This window comes from Alligator mississippiensis, chromosome 13 (assembly GCF_030867095.1).
Source record: "Alligator mississippiensis isolate rAllMis1 chromosome 13, rAllMis1, whole genome shotgun sequence".
NCBI classification, from domain to species: Eukaryota; Metazoa; Chordata; order Crocodylia; family Alligatoridae; genus Alligator; species Alligator mississippiensis.
This window is the reverse complement of record NC_081836.1, coordinates 21802506-21817524: the sequence shown is the minus strand read 5'-3', so window position 1 is coordinate 21817524 and position 15019 is coordinate 21802506. Positions and strand designations below refer to the sequence as shown.

General features: G+C 55.6%; 1 protein-coding gene across 1 annotated transcript; it reads right to left on the bottom strand.

Moving 5' to 3' along the window:
- Positions 1-1171: 1171 nt before the first annotated feature.
- On the bottom strand, positions 1172-2061 carry LOC102559387 (hemoglobin subunit alpha). Its single transcript, XM_006261842.4, has 3 exons — positions 1922-2061; positions 1647-1851; positions 1172-1401 (listed from the first exon to the last, which is right to left on the bottom strand). Exons 1-3 carry the CDS (start codon positions 2014-2016, stop codon positions 1273-1275), a joined length of 429 nt encoding a protein of 142 aa, XP_006261904.1. The 5' UTR covers positions 2017-2061; the 3' UTR covers positions 1172-1272.
- Positions 2062-15019: the final 12958 nt, after the last annotated feature.

Genomic DNA, 15019 nt, shown 5'->3' with positions numbered 1-15019 from the left:
CTCTGGGACCGGCGCAGCGCGGACGCTGCCCTACGAGCCCGCCTTGCTTGCGAGCCCCTCGAAAGCGGCTGGGAGAGTCTCGGCAGAGCGGCGATCCCAGAGCACTCTCCCGAGGAGAAGCCTCGGAGGCGAGAGAAGTGGCCCGCGCCGGGGACGCCCTTCCTGTGGCAGCCACCAGGAGTCATCGGCAGCGGAGCTCCCTCCTCAGACCCCGGCGAGGCAGCACCTTCCTTGTCGCCTGGCGCCCTCTGCTCCCTAGGGAGCAGGTGCCGCCTGCCTCCAGTCTACGGCCGGCCGGGCGCGATTGATCCGGGGCCCCGCACAGCCCTCTCCTCCGCCCGCAGGATATGGTCCGCGCGCCGCACCCGCAGCCCGGGAGGGAGTCTCAATGCCGGCTCTAAGAGAGACTCGCCCGGAGGACCAGAGGGGCAACGCGGCGCTTCGCAATGGGCTCCACTGCCAGTCGGTGCCAGGGGGCCCGAGGAAGCCTGCGCCTTGCGGGGAGACGCTGATCCCAGGCCCCGCAGCTTCCCTAACCCCTCCCCTCCCCTGCCCCCGCCCGTGTCTTCCACCAGCAGGCAGGCGTGTGCCCGCCACGAACCTGCCCTCCTGCTACGGGCGAGGCCCGCGGGCCTAGCCCCTTCCAGCCGGCCAGGGCTCCCGGCCGGCGGCGTCTGTGCCCAGCGGGCGGTGCTCGGTCCTGTCCTCGTTCGAGGGAGTCTTTGGGCTCGATCCGTCCAGGAGCCGGACCCGGCAGGTATGGTCAGGGGCTGGTCCCAAACCTGCCCCGGGGCAGACAGACACGGAGACTCCGTCTGCAGGGAGCCCCCGTGTCCGCGGTAGGCGAGTCGCCCCGGGCAGAGGCGCCCTCCCCGTCTTCCCTAGTGCCTGAGCGGAGGCTGCGGCAGTCACATGCCCGGGGCCCTGACGTGCTGTGCGGGGGCACTCCCGTCCCCCTGCTGAAGCCGCGGCACCGTGCGGGCTGCACCGCCCACTGTTTGCCAGGGGCTAAGACTGCTTCCCGCCGGGCTCTGGGTGCTACTCTGTAATGCCAGGTCCCGCTGAGCCGCGCGGGCCCCGCCTGGCCCTGCCCCGGGAAGCCCACCCAGCGCCCGTTCGGCCGCCCCCTGCTGCGCCCTCCCTGCGAGAAATCAGAGCGGGAGACCGGGAGTCGGGCACCAAGGCAGCAGGCTTTATTTCAGAACATTTGGTTGCTTCCCGGTGCGGAGCACTGGCTGGCGGCTCGGAGCCCAGCCAGGCCAGGGCTGCCGTCTAACGGTACTTGGAGGTCAGCACGGCGGACACGGCACACAGGAACTTGTCCAGAGAGGCATGGATCTCCGGGCTCAGGGCGCTGGGGTGGTGAATGGCGAAAACCACCAGGACGCAATGGGCCAGAAACTGGAAAACAACGGGAAAGGGTGAGAAAGGGGCCTCTGGGAGCGCTGGGGCCTGGCCGGCCGGGACGCCTCAACCGAGAGAAGACCGGGCTCAGCAGTGCTCCTGTCTCGGGGCCCGGCGTCGAACTGATGAGGGATGCGCTTCCTGGCTGATTAGGGCTTAAAGCACCCAGGGGCGGGTAAGGAGGCAGGGGCTGGTGCCGCACCCAAGCAGGGCCCGAGGCAGCCCGCTCCGCGCTCACTCACTTTGAAGTTGACGGGATCCACCCGCAGGCTGTGGGCATGCAGCTCGCTCAGCCTGCACAGAGCCCCTGGAAGGTCATCGATGTGGTTGACAGCTTCATGCAGAGCGCTAAACACCTTCTTGCCGTGGGCCCGGATCTGGGCGGAGTTGTGGCTCATGTCGAAATGCGGGAAGTAGATCTTGGTCTGGGGGTAGGCGCAGAACATCCTGCAAGGAACAGCACGGGGTGAGGGCGCCTGCCGGCTCGCAGGGCGGGGCTGGGACAGGGTACCCTTACCTTTCCAGAGCCTCAGCGCCATATTCCTCCAAATGGCCGGAGGCCTTGCCCCAGATGGCTTTCACGTTGCTCTTGTCCTCCATAGACAGCACCATGATTGCAGATGCGCAGTGACAGCCACCAGCCCTGGTACCCTGCGCGGCTCCCGGTGCCCTTATATACAGTGCTGGGGGGGCGGCCTCCTCCTCCTCTTCGGCCCGCCCAGCCGCACGCATTGGCTGGCTCCGCGCCCTCCGGCCGCCCCTTGGCTGCGGCGACCGCCTGCGGGCGTGGGGCTCTTGGACGCCAGCCAGGAGGGCTGGAGCTGGGGGAGGCGCTATAGACCCTGGCAGGCTCTACTGCCCGCTCGTACCCCGACTTTGAAGGAAAGAGGGGCCCGGCGCAGGCTGCCCGAGCCATCGGGGTAGATGGAGCAACTGGGGCTGCGGATGATGCACGGCCCCTTTGCTGGGTCCGCGAGAAAAGTGGCGTCCGGAAAAGCAGGCCCCCCCTTCTTTCTCCGCAGTGGCACAGGTCGCCCACTGGCTGCGGGACAAGCAGGACCCCAGCCCCGCGCCCTCCCTCGGCTGGCGAGCTAAAGCGGGGTGCGGCCATGCGATGGGTTTCTGGCACCCTCGGCGCCGCGAAAGGGGGAAGGGGGCGGAGGTGGCTCGCAGCAGGCTCCTTTCCCGGCACTGAAGGGAGGGGGCGGCAGAGCACCGCCCGGAGCAGAGACTCAACTCGGGGCCTCCGCCCAGTGTTGCCAGGAGTACGATAATTATCTTATTTGTACAATAATTTTAACACATTTAGGATCAATAATAGTAAAAGTGTTCAAAATGTACTATAATTTCTGAGGCAGTTAGTTAAGGCAGCATATGCAAAACCCAAGTCACTCTTAGGAAGTCTTAACTGACTTTAGAATTTTGTTGTCACCACTTTCTTACAACTGGACACTGGAAATAAAGAAACGCTTCAATTTGGACGACCCAGTTCTCACTCACTCACTAGCAGTGAGCAATATAAAGTAAATAAGATGACTTATTTTATACTTATTTGCATACTTATTTGCCTATTTTTCAGTGTAGATAGTTTTTCAGTAAATACTATAATTTTGAGCTTCCAATATGATAATTTCATATTTAAGATCTGGCATCACTGCCTTGCTGTTGTGCTGCAAAATGGTTCCCCCTTGGCACTGCTGGTGTCTGCTGCACCCAGCGCCGGCTGCGAGAGAGAGAGCTTGACCATTTAAAAAAGCAGTACAAAGAGCACAATGAATGCTTCCCCTGCCCATCTCCTTCATATGCATACACCAAGGAGCACAATCGCTTTCAAGAGTGCTGACCCCAACAGCCACTTTCCCCCGCACCATCCCCCACACTGCTTCCTGCTGAACACACAGCTTCACACCACCGTTCCCTGGCATGGCTTCACACCACCTTCCTGACACTGGGGGACATATCACTGACCCCATACTTCTCCTCACATACATTGCCTCCTGTATGCTGACTCCATAATGACCCCCCACATACACTACCCCCACACACTACTCTGACACCAGCCTCCCCTCATCCACAACATCCACACTACTTCATACTTGCTGCAATTTACACACATTTCCTACCACTTATTGTCCCCCACAATGCTCTCCCAGGCTGTTCCCTCACACACACTGCCCTCCTCCTACTCTTTGCCTTCACACTGCACCTCCCTTCAACCCCAGCCTTTCACACTACCTCCTACAGATTGCCTCCAACACTGCCTCCACCACACACTGGGCATGTCCACAAGTGTATTTACATGCACCTAAATTTAATGTGCTTTTCCTTAAGGCACATAAAGGCGATTTAGGCACACGTTTTAATGTGCATTAGTGTGTCCACATGTAAGTGCATTAAATTTAGGCATGAATAGCTAAGTCACATTAATGCACATGCAGACATGCTAATGTGCATTAACGTGGTATGTGCCCATTGACACTTCATTAATACACATTAGTGCATCTACATGTGCACTAATGTGACTTAGCTGTTAATGTGACATTTAGTACCACTGCCCTTCACATATACTGTCTTGCTCATTACCCTGTTACAGTCTTTTACGCTTTGGTTAACAGATGCTCCTTCACACACAGCCCCCACACTGGCTCATTTGCTGCCTCATGCACTGCCCTCATACTTCCTCTCATCATATATTTCACCTGCAAACAGCCTCTTCATACACACTATCCCCACAGTGCTTGCTCATTCACTCTATTTTTTACACACGCTACAGGACTCTCAGCCTTTCATGATCCCCTTTCACACGCACTCTCCCCAGGTACACTGCCTTTCTCATGGTCTTACACACACACTGGACACATCTATACATGCATTAATGCACCATAGTTACTGTGCATTAAGTTTTGTACCTGTAATAACAGGTACTAATTCAATGTGCAGTAGCGCTTGCACATGCCTTTTTAGTGACACTAATGTGCAGTAGACTAACTATATTGTGCATTAGCACATTAGCACAGCTTTTGCCATAATATCCTAATGCACAGTAGAATTAGTCTGCTGAGCATTTAGCGTCTCATGTAGATATCTTTTACATTTCCCTCTTACACACAGTCACTTCACACACCTAGCCTTCCTTGATGCTCCCTCATATACACAGCTTCCATTACTTCACACAAACTGTTCCCTCAGGCTCACTGACCCCTCACACACTAGACTCCACACTACCCCTTTCCACATGCAGCTGTCTCACACACATCACCTTTCATACTACCCTTTACAAACAGCTCCTTCATACATATTGCTTTTCACATTTTCTCCTCACTTACACTGCCCCCAGACTGCCTCATTCACTTCCTCATCACACACTCTGTCCCCTCATATACACTGCCTGCAGCAAAAATTCCATCAGACTGCCACTAACATATTGATTCCCCTACACACACACCTTTCCTTGTTACCCCGCAAAACCTACACGTTACCTAATACACATTGCACCTACATGTATTAGCACCTCAACACACACTTCCACCCATACCTAATGCTCCTTTAGACACAGGTCCTCACATTCTCCTTGTAGACACAGCCCATATATTATCTCATGTACATATTGCCTCTCTAATCCACAGCCCCCACTAGCTACCATACTGCCTCTCACCCACTACTTTCATACTATCCCTTTTCACATGCACTGCTTTCTTCCCATATAGTGCCTCCAAATATTTCCCCCTAAAATACACACACAGAGGAGTGTTACTTATACCCATTAGTGAGGGACAAAGATATCCAAGTAATAAATTCAGACTCTCCTCCTCTCCCAGCCAATGAAGTACCAGTTATTCTATTTTATAGGTGAAGAGACCAAGGCCAGAGATTAAAAAACCAGTCCTGCTCCTGCTGATGTCAAGTGAGCATTGCTGAGCACCTTACTGTGTAGGACTGAGCTCTACAGGGCTTGACCTAGCACGTTTGTGGCAGAACTAGAAAGAGAACTATATCTCTTGACCCAAGCCCCTTCCTTCACCATGAAGTTCCTCATTTATTTCTTAGATTTATATACCTCCCTCCCTCCCACAAAAAAGCTCAATGTGGCTTATGGTAAACATGAGATAAATTGTCAAAACAGATATTTAAAAAAATAGTAGTAATAACACAACTCCCTGAAGAATGCCCCAAACAATACTGCAAAAGGTAACTCCACCTGCTAACTTAACTTACAGCCTGCACTTACCCATTTTGCTTCCATTTGCCTGGAGGTGAGAGTGAAGAGGAGCAAATTAGAAATGTATAAATTACAGTGTGGCTGGGCCTTGCTGATGGGGGTCACTGATGCTCTGCGCATCCCCTTTGCATATTTCCTGTAGGCAAGCAAGGACAGTTCTGCCACTTCTTGGTGCAAAAAAGTCCCCATGGGCTTGGTGCAAAAAAATCCCCATGCAGGCATGTGCACTAGCAGCAGCTCAAATAGCAGTGGTGCAAATTTCTGTGGAGATTCGTGCCTCAGCACACATGCCTGAACATACACTTTGGTATGGGGAAATAGTGCCACTTGGGGCAAACTGACCCTGCCCAACTCCTCCCAGATCTGCACCTGTTCTGGCCACAACAGTATAAAAAGCTGCCCCGGTGAGCAGCTCAGGGCTACTTACCGTCAGGAGCTTTGGGGGCAAGATTCTCTGGGAGGAAGTTGCTCACGCCCCTTCCTGTCCCAAGCTGTTGGTGCTGCTGCTGCTACTGTAGCTTCATCTCAGGAGCTTCAAGAGGAAGTAGACCATGCACCTTCCTACTGTAGGCTGTTGCTAGCCTACTCTCAGGAGCTTCTGGGGAAAGTTGGCCATGCCCCTTCCTCCTTCAGGCTGCTACTGCTACTACTGTTGCTAGCCCTCTCGGAAGCTTCTGGAAGGAAGCTTGCCATGCCCCCTCCTGCATCAGGTTGCTGCTGCTGCTGTTGCCACCTCACCACAGAGGGGGGTTCCTCTACTGCATGCTGCTGCCCCCCTTGTGGAGGGGCCCACCACACTGCACCATACCTCAGCAATGCACCCTAGGTTCTGCACTCCTGTTCGTGACTGCTGCCCAGCCTACTGCCAAGCCTAGGGAGGGTGCCTGCATTGCCTGTGGGCCCCTCCTCCACCATCACTGCTGAAGCCTAAAGATGCCTTGCCTGCCCCAGCTGCCTTGGCAGGCTGGCCACCCCTGCCTTCCACTTTCACCTGAAGCATACCCTGAGTGGCTGAACTAAACACTTGCTACCACTGCTGCGGTGGCTGCTGCTGCCGCCACCACCTGTTCTGCTGCTGCACCCATCAGGAGAGAGGGAGATTCCCTGCTGCACCCCCTTGCAACACTCAACACCATGCCTGCACTGGATTACTCCCTAAATGACTGATTACTCCTGCACTCCCCTACAGCTGCCTCACTGCATCTGATCCTTCTTTGTTTTCCTGCCTGCTGTTTTGCTGCTGAGTGCCTGGCTGGAGACCTGGGGGGATCCTGGACTGAGCTCCAACAACAAAAGCCCCTCCACTGCTTCAGCCATCTTTTACATCTGCCTCTGCAGCCTTCCCTGTGTGTTTTTTCCCCTGTGCGGTAAGTCCTGTGATCCACTGTCCCCTGCCCTGGTGTTTGCTGTGTGGCTGAGTAAGCCAGCTTGAGTCTCCCCAGCCCTTGTGCATGTGTGTCCCCTCCCTCACCTTCTCCAGGCATAACCCACCTGATATCCTGTGGAGCTGTAGGTCTGTGAGCTTCATCCCTTTTCCCCTTCTCCCACACCCCAGCCTACCCGTATTGGTTTCACTAGCCCTACTGTATTTTTTTGTTTTTCCTCATTAGTTTCCTCTCCCTTATGCAAACCCATGGCAGGGCAGGAACCTTCTGGAGGGGCAGATGCCCCCACAGAACTTCCTGCAGTTCCCACTATGGGGGAAGATCCTAGCCAAGCCCCCCAAGAGGGTGCATGCCCCTGCAGCCCCCACCCTAGAGGCAGAGTCCAACCGACCTCCTCCAGGGGTAGAGATTTTGACTTCCTGAACCACAGCATGTACTTCTGAGACAGAGGTCTTCTGGGAAGGGATGATATCCACCTCACACCGAAGGGAAAGGCTCTTTTCTCGGCCAGGATGGCGGACCTCTTCGACAGGGCAACAAACAAACAACCATTACAACAGGAGACAACAGGAAGGACATTATGGCACAAGCTGAGGGAATGGAGCTCCCTTAATGTGACAGGAAACTGAGGACTTCCAGCAGAGGGCTCAAATGCCTGTACACAAATTGCAGCCAGATGTGGCAGGATCTGGCCACAGTTGCCTGGCAACACCTATCCTGTCCACCAACCAGTGTTCCAGGCAAGAGGGTGTTCAGCATTGCTGGGAATGTCGTGACACCCCACTGCACCTGCTTGGATCCTGGTTTGGTGGAGCAGATGGTATTCTTGAAAGTGAACCTCCCACTGCTGTGGTTCCCCAAGCTCCAGCTGCAGATGGACTGAATGCCATCCTCCTCATTCCATCTGCACCTATATCCTTTTTTCCTTTTTTTAAAAACCAGTTAATGCCCCACAGAGACCTGGTAGGACTCCACCTATGACTGGTCCATAGGTATAGAAGGCTATACTTTGTACAGGAGAGATCATGTTGGGGATGTAGGGTTTGTGGGAGAAGTGTGGGGCTTGTGGGGAAGTAGGGGTTTTGTGGGTGGGTGTAGGGTTTGTGGGGGTGGGGTGGGGTTTGTGGGTGGATTACGAGGGGGTTGTGGATGTGGGGGGACTGTGTAAGGGTAGGAGAGATTGTGTGCATGGAGGTGGGAGGGACTTCTGCATGGCACACAGCCCACACCGCAGCAGCAGCAGCAGCCATCAGGGCTAATGGAAGAGCCCTGACCCAGCGCCACCTATACAACGGGGTGCCATGCCGGCCTAGGCCAGCCCACTTGTGTGTGCCCTCAGTCAGAACTGGTCACTCATGCTGTCACCCGGGGTCCAACCACTGCACGCAGGGGCTGCACACCCTCACACTGGCCCTGATCCTGCCTGGATGTGCCTCATGAACCTTTGGGCTTGGCCAACTCCATGCAGACAGGACCCAGCCCAGCACAAGGGTGAGTTGCCCCTGCATGTGATGCCGTGGCCCTGGGTGACAGCAGAAGCAACCCAGTTCTGGCTGAGCACTCATGACAGTGAGCCAGGCCAGCATGGCGCCATGTCCAAAGCCAGAGTGTGCTAGTAGGGAGGGTTGGGTTGGGTCCATTTAGCATGTATACACCCCCCAAGTCAGGCAGTGCAAATGGCCCAACTGGCTGCTGCTGCCAGTGCTGCAGAGGGCAGGTGGGGGGGGGCAGGTATGTGGTGATCCCACACAAACCCCACACCCACAAACCCATCCACAAACCCCACACCCTCCCACCACTCCCCACACACCCCACATCCCCCCCATACACCCACCCGCAAACCCAACATTGCCCTATATTCACACTCCCCGATACACACCCAAGAATCCCACACCCACACCCCATCCACTCCCCTCCTGCAAACCACACATCCTTCCCACATCTCACACTCTGTGTGCCCAGTTGCCAGACAGGATGGAATCTGTTGGCAGGAACTGCAACTGTCCCTACACCCTAATTACCAAATGGGTCTGGGGGAGCTCAGATTTTTCTTTGATAAAAAAACCAAAAGCAAACACGAAAACGTCTAGACATTTAGAATTAATTTTATTATGATGATAGAGGAACTGGTAGGCTTCCAAATTGTGTTAAAATTCCTGCAGGCATGGACATCGAGGCCATGATCTTAAACAAACTCATGGCTGGGGGGAGTGGATCAGACAGTTCAACGGGGACCTTGCACCCTCAATGCCCAGTGCAGGACCTGCTGCTTGTGCAGCATCCTCCCATAGGTGTAGAGGGTGCCTATGAAGCTTTAGGCCCACCTACAGATCTGGGCATTGCAGCACTTGGCCCCCTTGCCTTCCCCCGCCAAAGCCCTTGCACAGTCAAGGATGCTGTCAAAATATCCCCAGCAGTCCAAGGTAAGTTGCACCTTGCTGGTGGACTACCGGGTATACTCATGGTTATGGAATACAATCAGCTCACCTCTGGGGACTGCTGGGGCCAAGAGGTCTTCAGGCTCCATGGAGCCCACTGATTCTTGAGCATCTTCCTGGTCCTGGGGCTCAGCAGGCTCCTTGGGCACCATCTGAATCCTCTGGTCCACTAGGGCCTCGGGCTCAGGTTGCGATTGGGAGAGCTCTGCAGCCCCTCAGGACAGGAGTGGGGGTAAGGGTGGAACTCCCTCATAGGATGGCAGGGCAGAACTTAAACTCCGGGGGGTCTGTGCGGGGTCTCCAACAAGGATGGTCAGCCAGTCAGGAGATCCCACTTTAATTCCCTCTAGGGTGGGACAACAGGATGGGTTAGTAGCAAGGCTATTCTGGGAGGAGTGGGGAGGAGAACCATTGGGTGCCAGGGTGGCAGCAGTGTCTGCCTTGGGGCTCTGGGAGAGACTCTTCTCCCTCAGGACTCACCGGGGTGAGCCCAGGGCCCCTGTCTACTCCAGGCCATGAGAGGGGGGCTCCGCTACCAGACCCACTGTTGGGGTGGCCTCAGCCTCAGCCATAGAACCCATGGTCTCAGGGGGCAGGTCCTGGTCAGTGGAGCAGGGGGCCTCCTCCATGGTCCCCTGCTCAGGACCAGCCAGCTGCCCTGACGCCTCCTCCACTGGGATTACCCTTTTCATCTTTCCCGGGGGTGGGGTGTCAGGTGCAGCTGGGAAGGCCCCCAGAACTGGGTCATTTCCCCCTCCTGCATGAGGGTCCCAGGAGGGGGGCAGAGGGAGTCCCCCATCTAAGAAGGCTCCAGATGCACCTGGGCCTTCCGCTTGGCTTTGCACCCAGAATGGGTCTGCGGCCACCCATCCATGAGGTAGTCCTCAGGTGGACAAGCTCTGGCAGAAGAAGGTGGGGGGCAAGAGGGTGGGGCAGTTACAATGGGGGTATGGCTAGGGGCAAGGGGGCCCTGCTTCCACTCTTCCCTCAGCTGCTGCCTCCCTCACCGGGACTCTGCTGATCTTGGTTGAGGTGTAGGGTCCCCTAGACTCATGGAGGGGTTAGGTGTTGTGGCTGGGGTACCAGGGGGACCTGGGTGGGGAGGGACACTGGTGGCAGGGGCACTCTTCTTGCTAGTGGGACCCACGGATGCCTTCTCCCCCCGGCCTGTGAGGCACTTGTGATATAAGTGTTCTGGGGCACAGCACCAGAAGCACCGCAGGTCCCCCAGCATTTAAAACACCCCCACCAGGGCCCCTGAAAGGGAATCACAAGGCACCCCTTGGCCTCCAGCTGCACTCCTGCTGCCAGCTGGATCATGACCTGGCAGCAGAAGGAGTGCACATGTTGGAGGCTGGGTTCTTGGCACCCCAGCGGGAGGGCCACCACTGGGGAGATGACCCTCCCCAGGGTCAGGAACTGGGGAAGCAGGGCCCAGTTGGGGATATAGGGTAGGACAGAGCTTAGGACCACCCTGGTCCCCATCTTCTCTAGGGGCTCTCAGTGAGGACCCAGTTCCAGAGCGAAACACATGAGTATAAGCCCATCGCACCCCTGTGAGCTTGGGCCTCAGAAGACCCCTGGTGGACCTCTGACTGGACCCCAATACAAGCCGGGAGGTAAGTGGGGCCTGCGGTGGGTGGGCGCTAATCAGTGGGACAGCTGAGCGGACCAGAGGAGGGTCACCCCCCCATGGATTCTACTTAGCCCAGCCCCTAGGCATCAGTAGGGGAAGGGGGGCCACTTGTCTGCCCCCTTCTCCAGTGGGACAGGCATTCCCTGTCCCAGAGAATAGCATGGCACTGGCAGGCATATTGCCCATGTGTGGCATTTAAAAGGCTGCACCAACCGAAAAAAAGCCTCAGACAGGACACAGATCCAGAGCAAGACACATTGGTATAAGTCCATCATGCTCCCATGAGTTTGGGCCTTGGCAGACTCCCAGTGGACCCCCAACTGGACCCTAGTGCAAGCCTGGAGGTAAGTGGGGCCTGCAGTGGGTGGCCACTAGCCAGTGAGGCAGCTGAGCAGAGCTGAGGCGGGTCACCCCCCTCACCATGGCTCCTACTTAGCCCAGCCTCTAGGGAGCCATGCAAACAGAGCATGCAAACAGGCACACTCTGGGCCTGGCACATGAGTTAGCGTGGGATTTTGTGCAGAAGGGTAGCAAGAGGGGCACAAGGCTCTAGGCAGTGAACCTTAAGGGAAGGGTCTACATTGTAGTAGCCCAGACTACTACATGGACCATGGTGGGATGGACACATCACACCCTGAAATTCCCCCCTGAACCTGGACCCCCCTCCTCTGGTACCACTGAGGCTTCCACCCAAAGGAAGCCTATGATTCTGGCCTAAACCCCAATGGAGCCTGTGGTCCCTACCCACACCCAGGCAGAACCCATGGCCCCAGCTTCCACTCAGGCAGAGCCCCTGGCTTCCTGTGGAGGCTGCCTGGCATGGATGCAGGAAGCTGGGTTTAGGAGCACTGACACCTCCCTTTTTGGGGTGTACTCATTGGTGGAGGCCCTGGAGTGCCAGATTAGACACATGGGCACAAATGACATGGCTTAGAACAGTCCTGGCTGGATCATGAGTGATTACAGGGGGCTGGGGGCTGGGCTCAAGGGTCTGGGGTGCACATAGTTTTTTCCTCAATCCTCCCATGGGCCTCAAAGGGAGAGGTGTATCGGAGAGGTCAACCAAAGATTCCAGCAATAGTGCCATCGCAAGAGGTTTGACTTATTTGACCACGGTCGACACTTCAGGGAGAGAGGCAGCAGCTTGTTGGGGAGGGATGGCCTCCACCTCACCCTGACAGGGAAGAAGCTCAGGGATTTAAACTAGGATTGCCAGGGGACGGGTGGTCAATAAACAGTTCTAGCCCATGCACAACAACCACAGTACTAACAGGTAGCCCAAGGGAACCCACTCCTAAAAGAGACCAAGGAAAGGGCAGGACCCAGTGCACAGGTAAGCCTGGGCTTCCCATGGCAGGTTCAGCTGCCTGTACACAAATGCCAGGAGTTTGGGAAACAAGCAAGGGGAACTGGCCCTCCTCCTGAGTGACAAGGTTTATGATCTCATAGGGATAACAGAGACCTGGTGGGACTCCACCTATGACTGGTCCATAGGTATAGAAGGCAATACTTTGTACAGGAGAGATCATGTTGGGAAGAGGGGTGGGGGTGTAGCTCTCTATATGAAGGAGCAGTACACTTCCCTTCAAACTGAGTTTAACAACCAGGAGGGCATCTTCAGACCCTCTGGGTTAAAATACAGGGGCAGCATGGGGAAGGGGATATAACTGTACGAGTCTATTACAGACCTCCCAACCAAGATGAAGAGCTGGATCGAGAATTCAATAGGGAACTGGCTGGGGCTGCACGCTCCCGATGCTTAGTTGCCATGGGGGACTTCAACCTCCCCGACATCTCCTGGGACGAGCACATGGCCAAATCTGACCAGTCACATAGCTTCCTCACTTGCATTGATGACCTCTACCTAATGCAAGAGGTCTACGAGCCAACTAGGGAAGAGGCACTGCTGGATATGGTTCTGGTAGGGGATGATCTGGTGAGCGACCTGAGGATTGAGGGGAAGCTCAGTGACAGTGACCATGAACTGACCACTTTCTCTGTCCAATGCAGGGTGGGCAAATGTCTCAGTAAAACAGAAATCCTCAACTTTGGGAAGGCTGATTTTCAGAAATGTAGGAGACTGGTCAGCCAGGCACTAAGAAACCATGGCCCCTTAGAAAAGGGAGTCCATGAGGACTGGTTGTTCCTTAAGAGTGCAATCCTCCAAGCACAAGGAAAGTCCATTTCATCCTGCAGGAAATGCAGTCAGCAGGCTGGGAAACCCCCTTGGCCAAATAGAGAACTTTTGGACCTCCTAAAACTAAAAAGAGTAGCCTATACCAGATGGAAAACGTGAGTCATTACCAAGGAGGACTACACAGCACCAGCCTGCACCTGTAGAGAGCAGACCAGAAAAGCCAAAGCAGAAACTGAACTCTGGCTGGCCATGGGAATCAAGGATAACAAAAAGTCCTTCTTCATGTATGTGGAAGGTTGGAGTAAAAACAAAGGCAGCATTAAACCCCTACTAAATCAAATGGGACAGCTGAAGTGTGACTGTCAGGAAAAGGCCAATCTCTTAAATGATTACTTTGTGTTGGTCTTCCACCTGTCCCAAGGGGTCACCCTGTCAGATAGGATGCAAAACATCCAGGGGGCAGGAGATGGGCCCACAATTGATGTAGATCAAGTAAGGGAGCACCTGGAGAGGCTCAACACGCACAAGTCAGTGGGTCCGGACAGAATGCACTTGAGAGTCTTGAAGGAGCTGACCGACATCATAATGTGCCCTATGGAGAAGAGATATGATGGGCTAGTTGGCAGTCACTTAGCCCAGGGGTTTTGAAAGGGCAAAAGATGATCGGAGGACTTGGGATTCTGTTTCCTCATCAATCAGGCCCTTTCCTCACCAATCAAGCCCCAGAGACTCACACTCGCACTCTGTGGCCACTTCCAGGAGTGCCGCTCCCCAGCTGGTGCTCGCAAGGGGGGCACTGGCAGCAAGCAAGGCTGGTCAAAGGGTGCACTGGAGCTCTCAGGGGGTGCATGTGCCCCTCTGTGCACCCCCTACACCTCACCACTGGCTGCTGAGGCAGATGTAAAAGATGGCTGGAACAGTGAAGGGGCCTTGTCCAGGAGGCTCTCAGGCCTCCAGCCAGGTACACAGCAGCAGAACAATAAGTAGAAAAACAAACCAGGGTCAGATGCAGTGAGGCAGCTGTGGGGGAGGCAGAAGCAATCAGTCATTAAGGAATAATCCAGTGCAGGTGTGGTGTTGAGTGGCACAAGGTTGTGCAACAGAAAATTTCCATCTCTCCTGAGAGGGGGCAGCAGCAGAACAGACAGCACCAGTAGCAGCAACAGCAGCAGCAGCAGTGGTAGTAGCCATCCAGTTCAGCCACTCAGGGTGTGCTTCAGGTGAAAGTGGAGGTGAAGGCAGGGGGTGGCCTGCCAAGGCAGCTGGGGCAGGCAAGGCACCTTTAGGCTCCGGCAATGATGGTAGGGGAGGGGCCCACAGAAAGTGCAGGCTCCCTCCCCAGGCGGTCTCCCGACTGCAGCTTGACGGTGGGCTGGGCAGCAGGCCGGAACAGGAGTGCAGAACCTGGGGTGTGGTGCTGGGGTGCAGTGCAGTGCGGTGGGCCCCCTGCTGAGGCAGGGAGCAGCAGCATGCAATAGAGGTCTCCCCCTGGGGAAGCAGCAACAGGAGCCGCAGCAGCCCAAGGCAGGAAGGGATGTAGCCAACTTACTCCCAAAAGCTCTGAGAACAAGCTAGCAGTAACTAGCCAGAGGCAGAAAGGGACCTGGCCACCTTCTCCCCAGAAGCTCCTGAGACCAAGCTTGCAGCACCAAAGCTGCAAGCAGCCTGGGACAGGAAGGGGTGTGGCCAACTTCCTCCCAGAGGCTCCTCCCCCAGAAGCTTCTGCCTATTTGCGTTACCTAAGTGCCATGGGCCCTAAGGCCCACCTGACTAACTAGTGGCCCATACGGTGTGGAGCCA

Bases quoted from the DNA above. Each gene is read 5' to 3' on its own strand.
- LOC102559387 (XM_006261842.4), bottom strand. From the start codon at position 2,016: ATGGTGCTGTCTATGGAGGACAAGAGCAACGTGAAAGCCATCTGGGGC. The intron at 1,852-1,921 runs GTAAGGGTACCC...TGTTCCTTGCAG, and splicing joins GGCGCTGAGGCTCTGGAAAG to GATGTTCTGCGCCTACCCCC. The intron at 1,402-1,646 runs GTGAGTGAGCGC...GTTGTTTTCCAG, and splicing joins TGGATCCCGTCAACTTCAAA to TTTCTGGCCCATTGCGTCCT.